General features: G+C 45.9%; 1 protein-coding gene across 1 annotated transcript in view; it reads left to right on the plus strand.

Moving 5' to 3' along the window:
• LOC116985102 (serine/threonine-protein kinase 33-like) overlaps window positions 1-13,008 on the plus strand; it is a 60,133-nt gene that overhangs the window by 24,076 nt on the left and 23,049 nt on the right. Inside the window, exon 3 of the mRNA XM_033039522.1 lies at window positions 8,788-8,901. Coding sequence (XP_032895413.1) covers window positions 8,788-8,901 — 114 coding nt within the window. The remainder of the gene's footprint in view (window positions 1-8,787; window positions 8,902-13,008) is intronic.

A 13,008-nucleotide genomic window follows, 5' to 3' on the forward strand; every position in this document is an offset into this window, starting at 1 on the left:
GGGAACCGCACGGAAACCTTGGCTGGGGCGCAAAGTCTCCAGAGGTTTCCGTTCAGGTTTCCTAAGTGGGACAGGGGCATAAGGGTATAACAGGCTACAGCAAGAAGGCAGTAGAATGGGGTTGAGAGGGAAAAATAGATCCACCATGATCGAATGGCAGAGGAAACTCGATGGGCCGAATGGCCTAATTCTGCTCCTGTTCCTTAAGGTTTTAGGGTCCATGGTAAATATAATTTGCCCGACTTGCTTCAAAACCACACAGTACTCAGCAGAACTGTTTTTGTAAACTGGTGGAGATTGTCACAAAGTTACAAACAGGATGTGGAGGCTTTGAAGAGGGTGTAGAGGAGGTTTACCAGAATGCCGCCTGGATTAGAGGGCATTAGCGACAAGGATGGACAAACTTGGAAACAAAAAGATACAATGTCCTGGCGTAACTCAGTGGGTCAGACAGCAGCCCTGGGAGAATATGGATAGGTGACGTTTTGGGTTGGGACACTTCTTCAGAGGTTGCAGGGAGACCCGAGAGAAGAATATAACATTAGGAGAGCCATAGATAGAATAGACCTCTTTATCCCAGGGTGGAAAGGTCAAAGTCTAGAGGGCAGAGCTTGAAGGAGAGAGGGACAAAGTTTAAAGGCGATGTGCCGAACAACTTATTTCACACAGAGGGAGTGGAGGTTGCCTGGAACCCATGCGGTCACAGGGAGAACGTGCAAACTCCACACAGACAGCTCTTCCAGCTGCATCCTGAGTGTAGAATATTCGTGGTGTACAAGATAATGGAAGTATTGACATTGGTTTTTATTAGTTTTGCTGTATTACTGACACATAATATCGTGGAAAAACGCTGTTATGCATGCTACCCAAACAACTCAGCCCTGCAAGTGTCAACAATCAAGAGTGTTTCATTGTCAAATGTACCAACAGCAGAACAATGACATTCTCACTTGCTCCAGCTTAACAGGCCTGTAAACACAATACAGATAGATAAAGTAAAATAATCAAAAATACAATAAATTAATATTATGGGGAATAAATAGTGCATTGATTAGAGGAAGTTATTAGTTAAAGTCATTAAAAGGTGAGTGTGGGAACAATAGTTATAAATGAAGATATTTTATAAACAAATATTGATTTTTGTGTACCTAATTACATTAAAAGTTCTAAAGAATGATCCCGACTCAAAATGTTGTCCAACCATTCCCTCCCAGATGCTACCTGATCCAATGTATTACTGCAGAACTCTGTGTTTTACATTAAAAGTTCAGTGGCAGATAACTTGAAGTTAAGATAAGTTATAGGAGCAGAATTAGCCCATCAAGTCTACTCCCCCATTCAATCAAGGGTGATCTATCTTTCCCTCTCAACCCCAATCCTCTGCCTTCTCCCCATAACCCTGACACCAAGAATCTGTCAACCTCTATGCATTGACTTGGCCTCCACAGCCGTCTGTGGCGAATAATTCCACAGATTCACCACCCTCCGACTAAAGAAATTCCCCTCATCTCCTTTCTAAAGGTACTGCAGGTCCTTTTATTCTGAAGCTGGTGCAAGATTTCAGAGTGGAGGGGCCAGAATGTAGAAAGGAGGAACTGCAGATACTGGTCTGAAGAAGGGTCCCGACCAGAAACGGCACCTATGTTCTCTAGTGATGCTGCCTGACCCATTGAGTTACTCCAGGCATACCTTGAGGAGATTTCATAGCGGAGCAGTAAAATGGAGATACGATGACGCTGGTTTACAAAAAAGGACACAAAGTGCTGGAGTAACTCTACTCCAGTTACTATAATAACATTTAAAAGACAGTTGGATAGGTACATGGATAAGAAATGTTTAGAGGGATATGGGCCAAACACGGGCAGGTGGGATTAGTGCATCTGGGGCATTTGATCGGCATGGATAAGTATGGGCTGAAAGGCCTGTTTCCATGCTGTATGACTCTATGCCATAAATCAGCAGGTCAGGTTGCATCTCTGGAGAACATGGATAAATAATGTTTTGGGTTAGGACCCTTTTTCAGACTGATGGCTTGACCAATAATGTCACCTATCCATGTTCTCCAGAGATGCTGACTGATCCGCTGAGTTACTCCAGTACTTTGTGTCCCTTTTTTTGTAAACAAGGATCTGCAGTTCCTTATGTCCCAATATTTGATCATCTTTGGTGATAAACAATTAATTGTATAACTTCATCTGGATATCTGTGTAAGAAGGAGCTACACCGCAGATGGACACAAAACGCTGGAGTAACTCAACGGGTCTGGAGATAAGGAATAAGTAACGTTTTGTGTCGAGACACTTTGTGTTAAATTCACTTGTTCCTTCCTTCACTTGTTTCCAGTCTATTTCAGAGTGAAATGGATGTTAGATAAATGTGTGTTCGTCTTTGCAACTTTTGATGTTACATAGCCAATAAAACCTACAATTAATTGATTTGAATTTGAATTAAGGTTGGTAAAATATGCCAAAAATTTTCATTGCAAGTTAGTGCCACTGCTGATGTGACAACAGTTTGTTGCAAACAAAATGGCCACATCCGTTACCGTGGTTACAGTGATTGCCTTTTAATTACCTTTATTAAAACAAAAGACAAGGAAGGATTTCTAAAACTATTCTGCAAAGCGGCACAGATAAGTTTTTTTTTAAAAGTGATCGATAACGTAACCATAACTCTCTGAGCTCGGGATTAAAAGCAGAATATTAACAGGCTTGTTAATCCCTTTGCAAAACCTGCCTATTAATGAGAATAGAAATTGACCATTATGTTTAAGAGTATCCAAGTAAATGTAAGTGAATGTAACCTAAGAGCTTCCAGGTTGGTAGAGTCAGGGGCCACGCTGCAGCCAAGTCTGTGCGGGGAATCTTTGGCAATTTACCAACTGAAAGCATGCATATTGGCAGTACTAAGGGTTGTCTGTAACATATGCACTATAGAGCAAGTTATTGTGGGTATAACCCAGTACATAGAACAGTGCTGCACAGGAACAGGCCCTTCGGTCCACAGTCTCTGTGTCGAACATGATGCCAAGAACTCTAACTTGCCTGCACTTAATCCACATGCCTCCATCCCCTGCATATCTATGTGCCCATCCAAAAGCCTCTTAAATGCTACTATCGTATCTGCCTCCACCACCACCCCAGGCAGAGTGTTCCCAGGCACCCATCACTCTCTGTGTAAACCAACTTGCCTTTAAAGTTCCACTCACTTTAAAGGTATACCTTCTGGTATTTGAGATTTCCATCCTGGGAAAAAGGTTCTAACTGTCTAATCTATCAATTCTTCTCACGATGTTATATACTTCCATCAGGACTCAAATCAACTTTCAGCGATGCAGAGAAAACAAATCCAAGCCTGTCCTGCTGAGTTACTCCAGCATTTTATGTATTCCCAAATCTGTCCAACTCCCTGTAGCTAATCCCCTCTAAACCAGGCATCATTCTGGTAAACCATCTCTGCACCCTCTTCAAAGCCCCCACATCCTTCCTATAACGGGGCGATTTCTAACAATTTCCGTAAGCATTTTACCATATGTGTCGTAAAGGAACTGCAGATGCTGGTTTAAAAAACCGAAGAGAGACTCAAAATGTTGGAGTAACTCGGCGGGACAGGCAGCATCTCTGGAGAGAAGGAATGGATGACGTTTCGGGTCGAAACCCTTCTTCAGACATTTGTCTTTATCTGTGTTAGTGCCACTCCAGACCCCGAACAGTACACTCATTGGTTCCCTGCTTCCTGATTTCTAGAGGGGGAAAGCCCAAAGCCTTTGATCCAATATATGGATTGGGCTGATCATCTGAGCGTGTGCCCACTGGTTATATGCACCATACTTCACAACGCATATTCACGTTGCAAACTGTTCACTCTGCATTGAGAGCTGCACATTCTAGCTCATATATTAAAACATAGAACAGTGCTGCCCAAGAACAGGACCTATGGCTCACAATGCCTGTGCTAAACATGATGTCAAGACCAATTGTACACTTTAGACTTTAGACTTTAGACTTTAGAGATACAGCGTATAAACAATAGACAATAGACAATAGGTGCAGGAGTAGGCCATTCAGCCCTTCGAGCCAGCACCGCCATTCAATGTGATCATGGCTGATCATCCCCAATCAGTACCCCGTTCCTGCCTTCTCCCCATATCCCCTGACTCCAGCCTACTCCAACTCTATTCATGGTTGAAATGCTTCAGCCCAGGTGTCAGCCTGGTAAATCTGCTCTGCACTCCCTCCAGTGCTATCACTTTCTTACTATAGCATGGTAAGTGAAACTGCAGGCGGCACACCTCCAAGTGTGTTGTACACCACTACCTCGGTTGCTTGTATTCCAAGCCCCAGATAATTAAGCTAAGGACCCCATGACATAAACAGGACATTCATCCCACCGAGTCCGCACCAACAAGCGATCCCCGAACACTAGCACTATCCTACACACTAGGGAGAATTTTTTATAATTTTACCGAAGCCCATTAACCTACGCACCTCTACGTCCTTGGAATGTGGGAGGAAACCGGCGCATCTGTACAAACCCCATGCGGTTGGTCACAGGGAGAATGTACAAACTCTGTACAGCTTCTGCATAATTCTCCTAGTGTGGAGGATAGAACTAGTGTGAATGGATGATCGTTGGTCAGTGGGCTGAAGTGCCTGCGTCCACGCTGTATCTCTAACCTAATCTAAACTAACAAGATAGTCGAGGCAGGCACTACAACAGCATTTTGGGTCGGGATGTACATTAATCAGAGTTCAGGTTAAATATTACCTGACCCGAAACGTCGCCTATCCATGTTCTTCAGAGATGCTGCCTGACCCGCTGAGTTACTCCAGCATTTCCAGTCTTTTTTTATAAACCAGTATCTGCGGTTCCTTGTGTTTCCTTATACTGTAGATGTTCTGCAAATTTCATCAGACCCTCAGTGCTGGAGCAAGTTCCACAGTAATGGTGATGAAGGATAACAAAGCAACAGCAACATTGCATTTGTTGTTGATCTGTGACATGGCCAGTATCGTTTTATTCAAGTTAGTAGTTGAACAGCATTTAAAATATACTTAGACAGGTTAGAGGATAGGAAAAGTTTAGAAGGATATGGGCCAAATGCAGGCAAGTGGGGCTTGCTTAGATGAAGCATCTTGGTTGGTATGGATGAGTTTGGCCAGAGAGCATGTTTCCATGCTGCATGAGTCTATGGCTCAGTCTGAGAGTGACATTATTTCACAGTCTTGCAGCTTAGTTACCAAAAAAAGCCTATTGTCCAACTTCTCAAAGGAAGGGCTACTAAAACAGTAATGGTTCTCAAAGCCTTGGCAGCCCCTCACTGTTGGATGAAGTTTCTGACTAGTTGGGGTAAGTGTATTCTTTGGGAAAAACATTGCACAATATTTGCATAATTGCCAAAATATGATACAGGTCGCTGACAATATACAACGGGGTCGTTTGCACTCTGATTTATGCTGCTGGAGTACCATATTTAGCACTATTGATCAAAGCAGGAGCCTGATGGATAAATTGGCAAATTATTAGCAAAGGGGGCGACACGGTGCCGCATCAGTAGAGCTACTGCCTTACAGCGCAGAGACCTGGGTTCGATCCTGACTACAGGTGCTGTCTGTACAGAGTTTGTACGTTCTTCCCGTGACCTGCATGGGTTTTCTCCAGGATCTCCGGTTTCCACACTGCAATGACGTACAGGTTTGCAAGTTAATTGGCTTGTTAAAAATTATAAATTGTCCCTAGTGTGTGTAGGATTGAGTTAGTGCACAGGGATCGCTGGTTGGCGAGGATGCGATGGGCCGAAGGGCCTGTTTCCACGCTGTATCTCTAAACTAAAAATAACCCAGTGCTAGAATAACTAGTGGCACAGTGCAAACTCTGGTGGTGGTTCCAGCGCCAGAAACCCAGGTTCGACCCTGACTACAGGAGCTGCCTGTGCAGAGTTTGCACGTTCTCCCTGTGGCCACGTGGATTTTCTCCAGGTTCTCCTGTTTCCTCCCATTTTCCAAAGATGAGCAGGTTTGTTGGTTAATTGGCCTGTAAATTGTGTAGAATAGAACTAGTGTATGGGGGGGATTGCTGGTCGGCGTGGGCCGAAGGGCCTGTTTCCGTGCTGTATCTCTAAACTAAACTAAACACTGAGCTGACTGTAAACATATTGATTCTGAACAAATCAGCGAAGGCAATGTGGGCGTAGGAGTCACTGGGTTCTGGAGGTCATTGAGAGGGGCCAGAGGAAGCAAAGGCTCTGCTCTCAATCAGTCAATGCTCCACAAATGTGATGCACAGGAGAACAGCCAAGACACAGGGAAACGCAAGGAACTGCTGGTGCTGGAATCTTGTGCACAACACAAAGTGCTAGAGGAACTCAGTGGGTCAGGCAGCATCTGCGGAGGGAAATCTCCTGTAGAAACAACTTCTGCCCATTCCCTCCACAGATGCTTCCTGGCCCGCTGAGTTCCTCCAGCACTTTGTGTTTAGTCAATGTAATCACCCTTGCTCAGGAAGAGGAGATAATGAAATAGAAAGCGTTGGTTATTCGAAGCAAAACCCAAAGTGCTGGAGGAAGTCCGTGGGTCAGGCGGCATCTGTGGAGGGAAATGGGCCGGTGACGTTTCAGGTTGGAATTCTTCTTCAGACTGATTGTAGTAGGGGGAGGAAAGCTGGGGAAGAGAGGTGGGGGCGCGACAACGTCTGGCAAGTGATAGGTGGGTATGTGAGGGGGGAGGGGGTGGCTTGATTGGCAAATGGGTGGAGTAACTGACAATGGCTGGAGGTGAAAAGGAGACAAAATGATGTCAGATATATATAGCGCGAGAAGAGAGATATGTAACAGGGAGATGGGTGGAAAAGGACAGGGGGTGGAGAGGTGGGATGGTGGGAGAACACCATGTCTGTCAGGGTGGTGACACAGGAAACAGAGTATTACTTACAATGTCCATTCCGTTGGGTTGTCAGCTATCCAAGCAGAACATGAGGTGCTGTTCCTCCAGTTTGCGTGTGGCTTCACCAGCATCTGCAGATCCTTATGTCACCATTGGCTATTCTGATAGAGCTTGTCGACCAGATTTTAGAATTTTTGATTTTGAACTAAACGAAAAGCAAGTGACAATAAACTAAGGGGAAGAGACGATCAATTGATTGGGTAAAAGGGAACGGAGTAAACGGCGTGGAGTTTCATTGATGCCCACTTGCTTCTTGCACACTGGAAAGGGATGTAGAATGATTGCAATGCCTGGTTGCAGTGCCACTTCTATAACCAGCACACAAAGAGTCGCCTGGCTTGGACGCCATCTTGGATCAGTGCAGTAAATAAAAGATTGATTGACACAGCCTGAGTAAACAGAGCGATTTCATGATTCAATACTCTTGGAATTACGCAGTCACTGAATGCAAAATGATGTTTCGCTGTTTGCCCTTGAGCTTCCAGGAATTAAAGATTAATCTTCTGGAAACTGTCAGACAAGAATCTTACACAGAGGTAGCCTTTACAGTGCCTGGGAGATCTGTATACATTTGGCCATTCTCATTTCTGTTGTAGAAACTAGAACAGAACAGAGCTGAGGAGATAGACACAAAATGCTGGAGTAACTAAGGAGGTTTGACAAGCAGTTAGTTATCAACCAATTGATAATTAAAAGCTTGTCTGCCTTCTCGGTAAAGAGTCAAGGGTGTTTAATTGTCATGTGTATTGACAACAGAACATTGAAACTCTTACTTGCTGCAGCATAACAGGGCTGCTAAAACAATAAACATAGATAATATACAAAAAAACAAATAAATTAATGACCACGATAATAGTGCAAAAAGGTACCCGGACGTGGAGTCGAAGGACGAGAAGCTGAAGCGAGGAAGTGGAAGCCAAATAGCCGAATGGAAACAAAGCCGAAACGCCAAATAACCGAAAGTGCGGGACGCCTAAAAGCCAACTAACCGAAAGGCTGTGTCGCCTAAAAGCAAACTCACCGAATGGCTGCTCTGCCGAAACGCCACTTAACTGAAAGGTTGCGTCACCTACAAGCCAACTAACCGAATGGCGCTCTGCCGAAAAGTCAAATAACGGACATGTTGTCGCCGGGGGGGGGGGGGGGCGGGACTTGTCAGCGATTGTTCCAGATCCCCCGTGTCCATCACATCACTGGCCGGTGGAGACGGGAGAGTGCGGGTCATTTTCCCACACAAGCCATTATTTGACTTTTCGGTGAGATTGAAATTCCAATTCAGAAAAACCTGCAACATTGGGAGGGACCTCATTTGCAACTTACCAAATAGTGAAAGGCCTGGATAGAACATAATCAATGAAGTTGTCTAGACGCAAAATGATGGGATGTAGATTTACCTGGCATAGTCAGCCTTCCTCGATTTCCTCTCGAAGGTGATGAACACATCATCTCCAGTCAGTGCACTCCTAACAATGAAGATACAGCCACGTTGCAATTGGGTATATTTCTGTACAGGACGTTGGTGAAGCTGCAATTGGGGAATTGTGTGGTGGTTTGGTCAGTCACCCTGCAATAAGAAGGATGTCATTCAGCGGGAAAGATTTATAAGGATATTGCCAGGACTCGAGGGGCTGAGCTATAGGGAGAGGTTGGGCCGCCAAGGACTTTATCCCTTGCAGCACATGAGGCTAAGGGGTGATCTTATAAAGGTGTATCAGATCATGATGGCAATAGATAGGGTGAATGCACAGTCTTTTTCCCAGAGTAGGGGAATCATAAAGTAGGTTTACGGTGAGAGGGGAAAGATTTACTAGAAACCAATTTTTTCACTCTTCCTATTATTTTTCAGCTACTCTATCAGTTTGAACAGGACCTGGGAAAAGGCAGCTTTGGTGTCGTCATCCAAGCCACACACATCCCCACAGACACCAAGCGGGCTATCAAAATACTCAACAAAGAAAAGGTAAGGTCCTTACCATAAAAATATATTTTTTCCATGTGTTTGAGGACGGACGAAAACACTGCCAGTGCAGGGCATATTGTCCATGGGAGTGGAACAATGATGAACATGGGCCGGTGGTGGATATGAGGTGGATATTGGTCTCCTAATCTGAGGAAAGACATTCTTGCCATAGAGGGAGTATAGAGAAGGTTCACCAGACTGATTCCTGGGATGTGTGGACTTTCATATGAAGAAAGACTGAATAGACTCGGCTTGTACTCGCTAGAATTTAGAAGATTGAGGGGGGATCTTATAGAAACTTACAAAATTCTAAAGGGGTTGGACAGGCTAGATGCAGGAAGATTGTTCCCGATGTTGGGGAAGCCCAGAACAAGGGGTCACAGTTTAAGGATAAAGGGGAAATCTTTTAGGACCGGGATGAGAAAAACATTTTTTGCACAGAGTGTGGTGATTCTCTGGAATTCTCTGCCACAGAATGTAGTTGAGGCCAGTTCATTGGCTATATTTAAGAGGGAGTTAGATGTGGCCCTTGTGGCCAAAGGGATCAGGGGGTATGGAGAGAAGGCAGGTACAGGATACTGAGTTGGATGATCAGCCATGATCATATTGAATGGCGGTGCAGGCTCGAAGGGCAAAATGGCCTACTCCTGCACCTATTTTCTATGTTTCTATGTTTCTATGAAGCAGAACATCTGAACTGCTTGATGGTGTGAGGCAAGTCAAGTCCAGATGATGTCAAGTCAAGGATAGACACAAAACTCAGCGGGCCAGGCAGCATCTCTGGAGACAAGGAATGGGTGACGTTTCAGGTTGACACCCTTCTCCTTCAAATCAAGTTTAGTTGGCGTAAAGTTGAGTCAAGTCAAGTTGACGTCTGGTAACGTGAAGTCAAGTCAAGTTAAGTCAAATCAAGTCTTGTTGACGTTAAGTCAAGTCTAGCTGACGCCAAGTTAACGTCAAGTTAACATCAAATCTAGTTGACATTAAGTCAAGTCAAGTCGTCAAATGAAGTCAAGTTCAGTTTAGTTTAATTTAGTTTATAATTGTCACATGCACCGAGGTACAGAGAAAAGCTTTTGTTTGCGTGGTACCCAGTCAAAGAAAATACTATTATACGTAATTACATCCACAGTGCACAGAGAAAGGATAAAGGGTACACATTCTCGTGTAAAGATATAACATTGAGGTGTGATAAAGTTTGATTAAAGATAGTTCAAAGGTCTCCGATAAGGATGATGGGAGGTCAGTATAGTTGATGTAACGTCAAGTCACATTAAGCCATCAAGTGGAGTTTGTTGTCCGCTCTTCAGGGCGCGGTGAGGAGCAGGTAAAATTGCAATCATGTTTGCAGCAGCAGCACAGGCAGCGCCCACAAATATAAATTATTCATGAATCATACTCAACTTCTGCAAATATTTCCACAAATAACAAATTTAAGCGAGACATACACAATTAGAAAGCAAGTCCAAGTTGGTAGTGCAAGAGGTAGTCCGTGGTGTTCCATTGCCAAGAGAGGATTAGGGTTGTGCAGTTTGGTTCAAAAACATGATTAGTTGCAGGGAAGTAGCTGTTCCTGAACCTGGTGGTTGTGGGACTTGAGGCTTCTGTACCTCCTGCCCGAAGGTAGCAGCGAGAGGAGGTCATGGGCTGAATGGAGGCCATGAGGACAGACAGTTCCAGGTTACTCACAATGACCAGAAAGTCACATTTCAGCCGTTGAGCAAATACCCGCCTTTGGTAGACGACGGTACACAAAAATGCTGGAGAAACTCAGCGGGTGCAACAGCATCTATGGAGCGAAGGGAATAGGCAATGTTTCGGGCCAAAACCCTTCAGCTCTTTTTGGATGGTATACCACGCCGCCGCATGTGGCAGCGCTTCATGTACATGCATTTGATGGTGAGGAGAGCTGTGCCCGCGATGGACCGGGCTGAATCCACTCTCACTAGGTGTGAAGCTCTGTCATTATTCTCTTGCATCTCTAGTGCAGTGCAGAGTGTGTATCGGCGATTTTACGGGACAGTGTTGACAGGTGCGTGTCTCAACTTTCTTCAGTAATGGACAGCAGCTTTAAGAGTTTCTGCTCTCCCCACCATCAAATACAATACAATACAATACAATACAATACAATACAATACAATACAATACAATACAATACAATACAATACAATACAATACAATACAATACAATACCTTTTATTTGTCATTTGAACCTCACATGAGGTTCAAACAAAATTTGGTTTCTGCAGCCATACAAAAAAAGAACCAAGACACACACCAACACAATTCAATTCACATAAACATCCATCACAGTGAGTCTCCTCCTCACTGTGATGGAAGGCAAAGACTTGTCTCTCCCCTGCTCTCCATTCCTCTCCCGAAGTCGAGGTCAAAGCCCCTGGCGAGCGCTAGCAACTCCGCGGCCACTCAAAGCCACGCCGGGCGATGTAGGGCCCTGCCCCGGGTCTTGATGTTGGAGCCCCCGGCGGGCGCTAGCAAGTCCGCGGCAATTTACAGCCGCGCCGGGCGTTGTAAGGCCCCCCTCCAGGTCACTCTCAACCCCGCAATTCGGGCGGGAGAAGTCGCCGTTGCCGGTGCCCCGCAAAGCAGTCTCCCACCGGGGACCCGCGAGCTCCCGGTGTCACCATCCACCGGAGTCGGGTCGCAGCAGCTCGCCGCCGCAGCTCTCCACGCTCCGAAGCTGGCTATCTCCACGGAGGTAGGTCCGTAGGTCCACAGCTCCACAGCTCCACAGCTCCACAGCTCCACAGGCTCCACAGGCTCCACAGCTCCACAGGCTCCACAGGCTCCACAGCTCCACAGCTCCACAGCTCCACGGAGGTAGGTCCACAGCTCCACAGCTCCACAGCTCCACGGAGGTAGGTCCACAGCTCCACAGGCTCCGTGACTTGAGCCCCCAGGTCGCTCCGGTTGGAGGCCGCTTCACGGCGCTAGGCCCCAACGGCAACGGAGACCCGACAGGGAAAAGGTCGGGTCTCCATGCAGGGAAGAGATTTAAAAGTTTCCCCCACCCACCCCCCACCCCCCACACATACACATTTAAAAACCCATTACAAACTAAACCCTCAACAGGACAAAAAAATAAAAAAATACACAGACAGACTGCAGAGGCCGCTGCGACATCGGTCGCGCCGCCCACCCAATGCATCTACAGCAAGCGCTGCCTCAAGAAGATGGCATCTACAATCAAGGATTCCCCCCAAATTCAGCCCGTGCCCTCTTCTCGCTGCTACCGTCACGCAGGAGGTACAGAAGTCAAGTCTCACACCCCCACCATAGGACGGCACAGTGTCACGGCGGTCGAGTTGCTGCCTTACAGCGCCAAAGACCCGGGTTCGATCCCGACTACGGGTGCTGGCTGTACGGAGTTTATACTTTCTTAGCCTGTTCTGTGACCGTGTGGGTTTTCTCCGAGATCTTCAGTTTCCTCACGCACTCCAAAGATGTACTGGTTTGTAGGTTAATTGGCTTGGTATAAATGCAAATTGTCCCCCTGTGTGTGTAGGATAGTGGATAGTGTTAAGGTATGGGGATCGCTGGTCGGCGTGGACTCGGTGGGTTGGAGAGCTGTTTCTGCGTTGTTTCGCTAAACTAAACCAAACTAAACAAAACCACCAGTTTCATGAACAGATACTTTCCTCAAACCATCATGTTTTTGGACCAACCTGTACAACCCGACAAGCTCAATGCTTCAGCTATGTGTAGTGATTTTACCAGGATGTGCACTGGGACTTTGAGCTCCTCATGGATGTATGGAACATACGGTAGTGTGATCCCTCAGCTTTAACACTGGGAAGGCAGCTTACTCTACCCACACCAAATTACACTCAGGGTACCTGACTATGCAGGGGATGGAGGGGCATGGATGAGATTAGCTTATCATGGCATCGTGTTCTGCTTAGAGTTTAGAGATACAGCATAGAAACATCCCCTTCGCTCCACCAGGTCCCTGACGATCACCCATTCACACTAGTTCTACATTATCCCAATTGCTCACCCACACCCCCACACACCTGCGACTATTTACATGGGGCCAATTAGCCTACAAACCCGCACGTCCTTGAGATGTGGGGAGAAACCGGAGCA

This window comes from Amblyraja radiata, chromosome 21 (genome assembly GCF_010909765.2).
Source record: "Amblyraja radiata isolate CabotCenter1 chromosome 21, sAmbRad1.1.pri, whole genome shotgun sequence".
NCBI lineage: Eukaryota > Metazoa > Chordata > Chondrichthyes > Rajiformes > Rajidae > Amblyraja > Amblyraja radiata.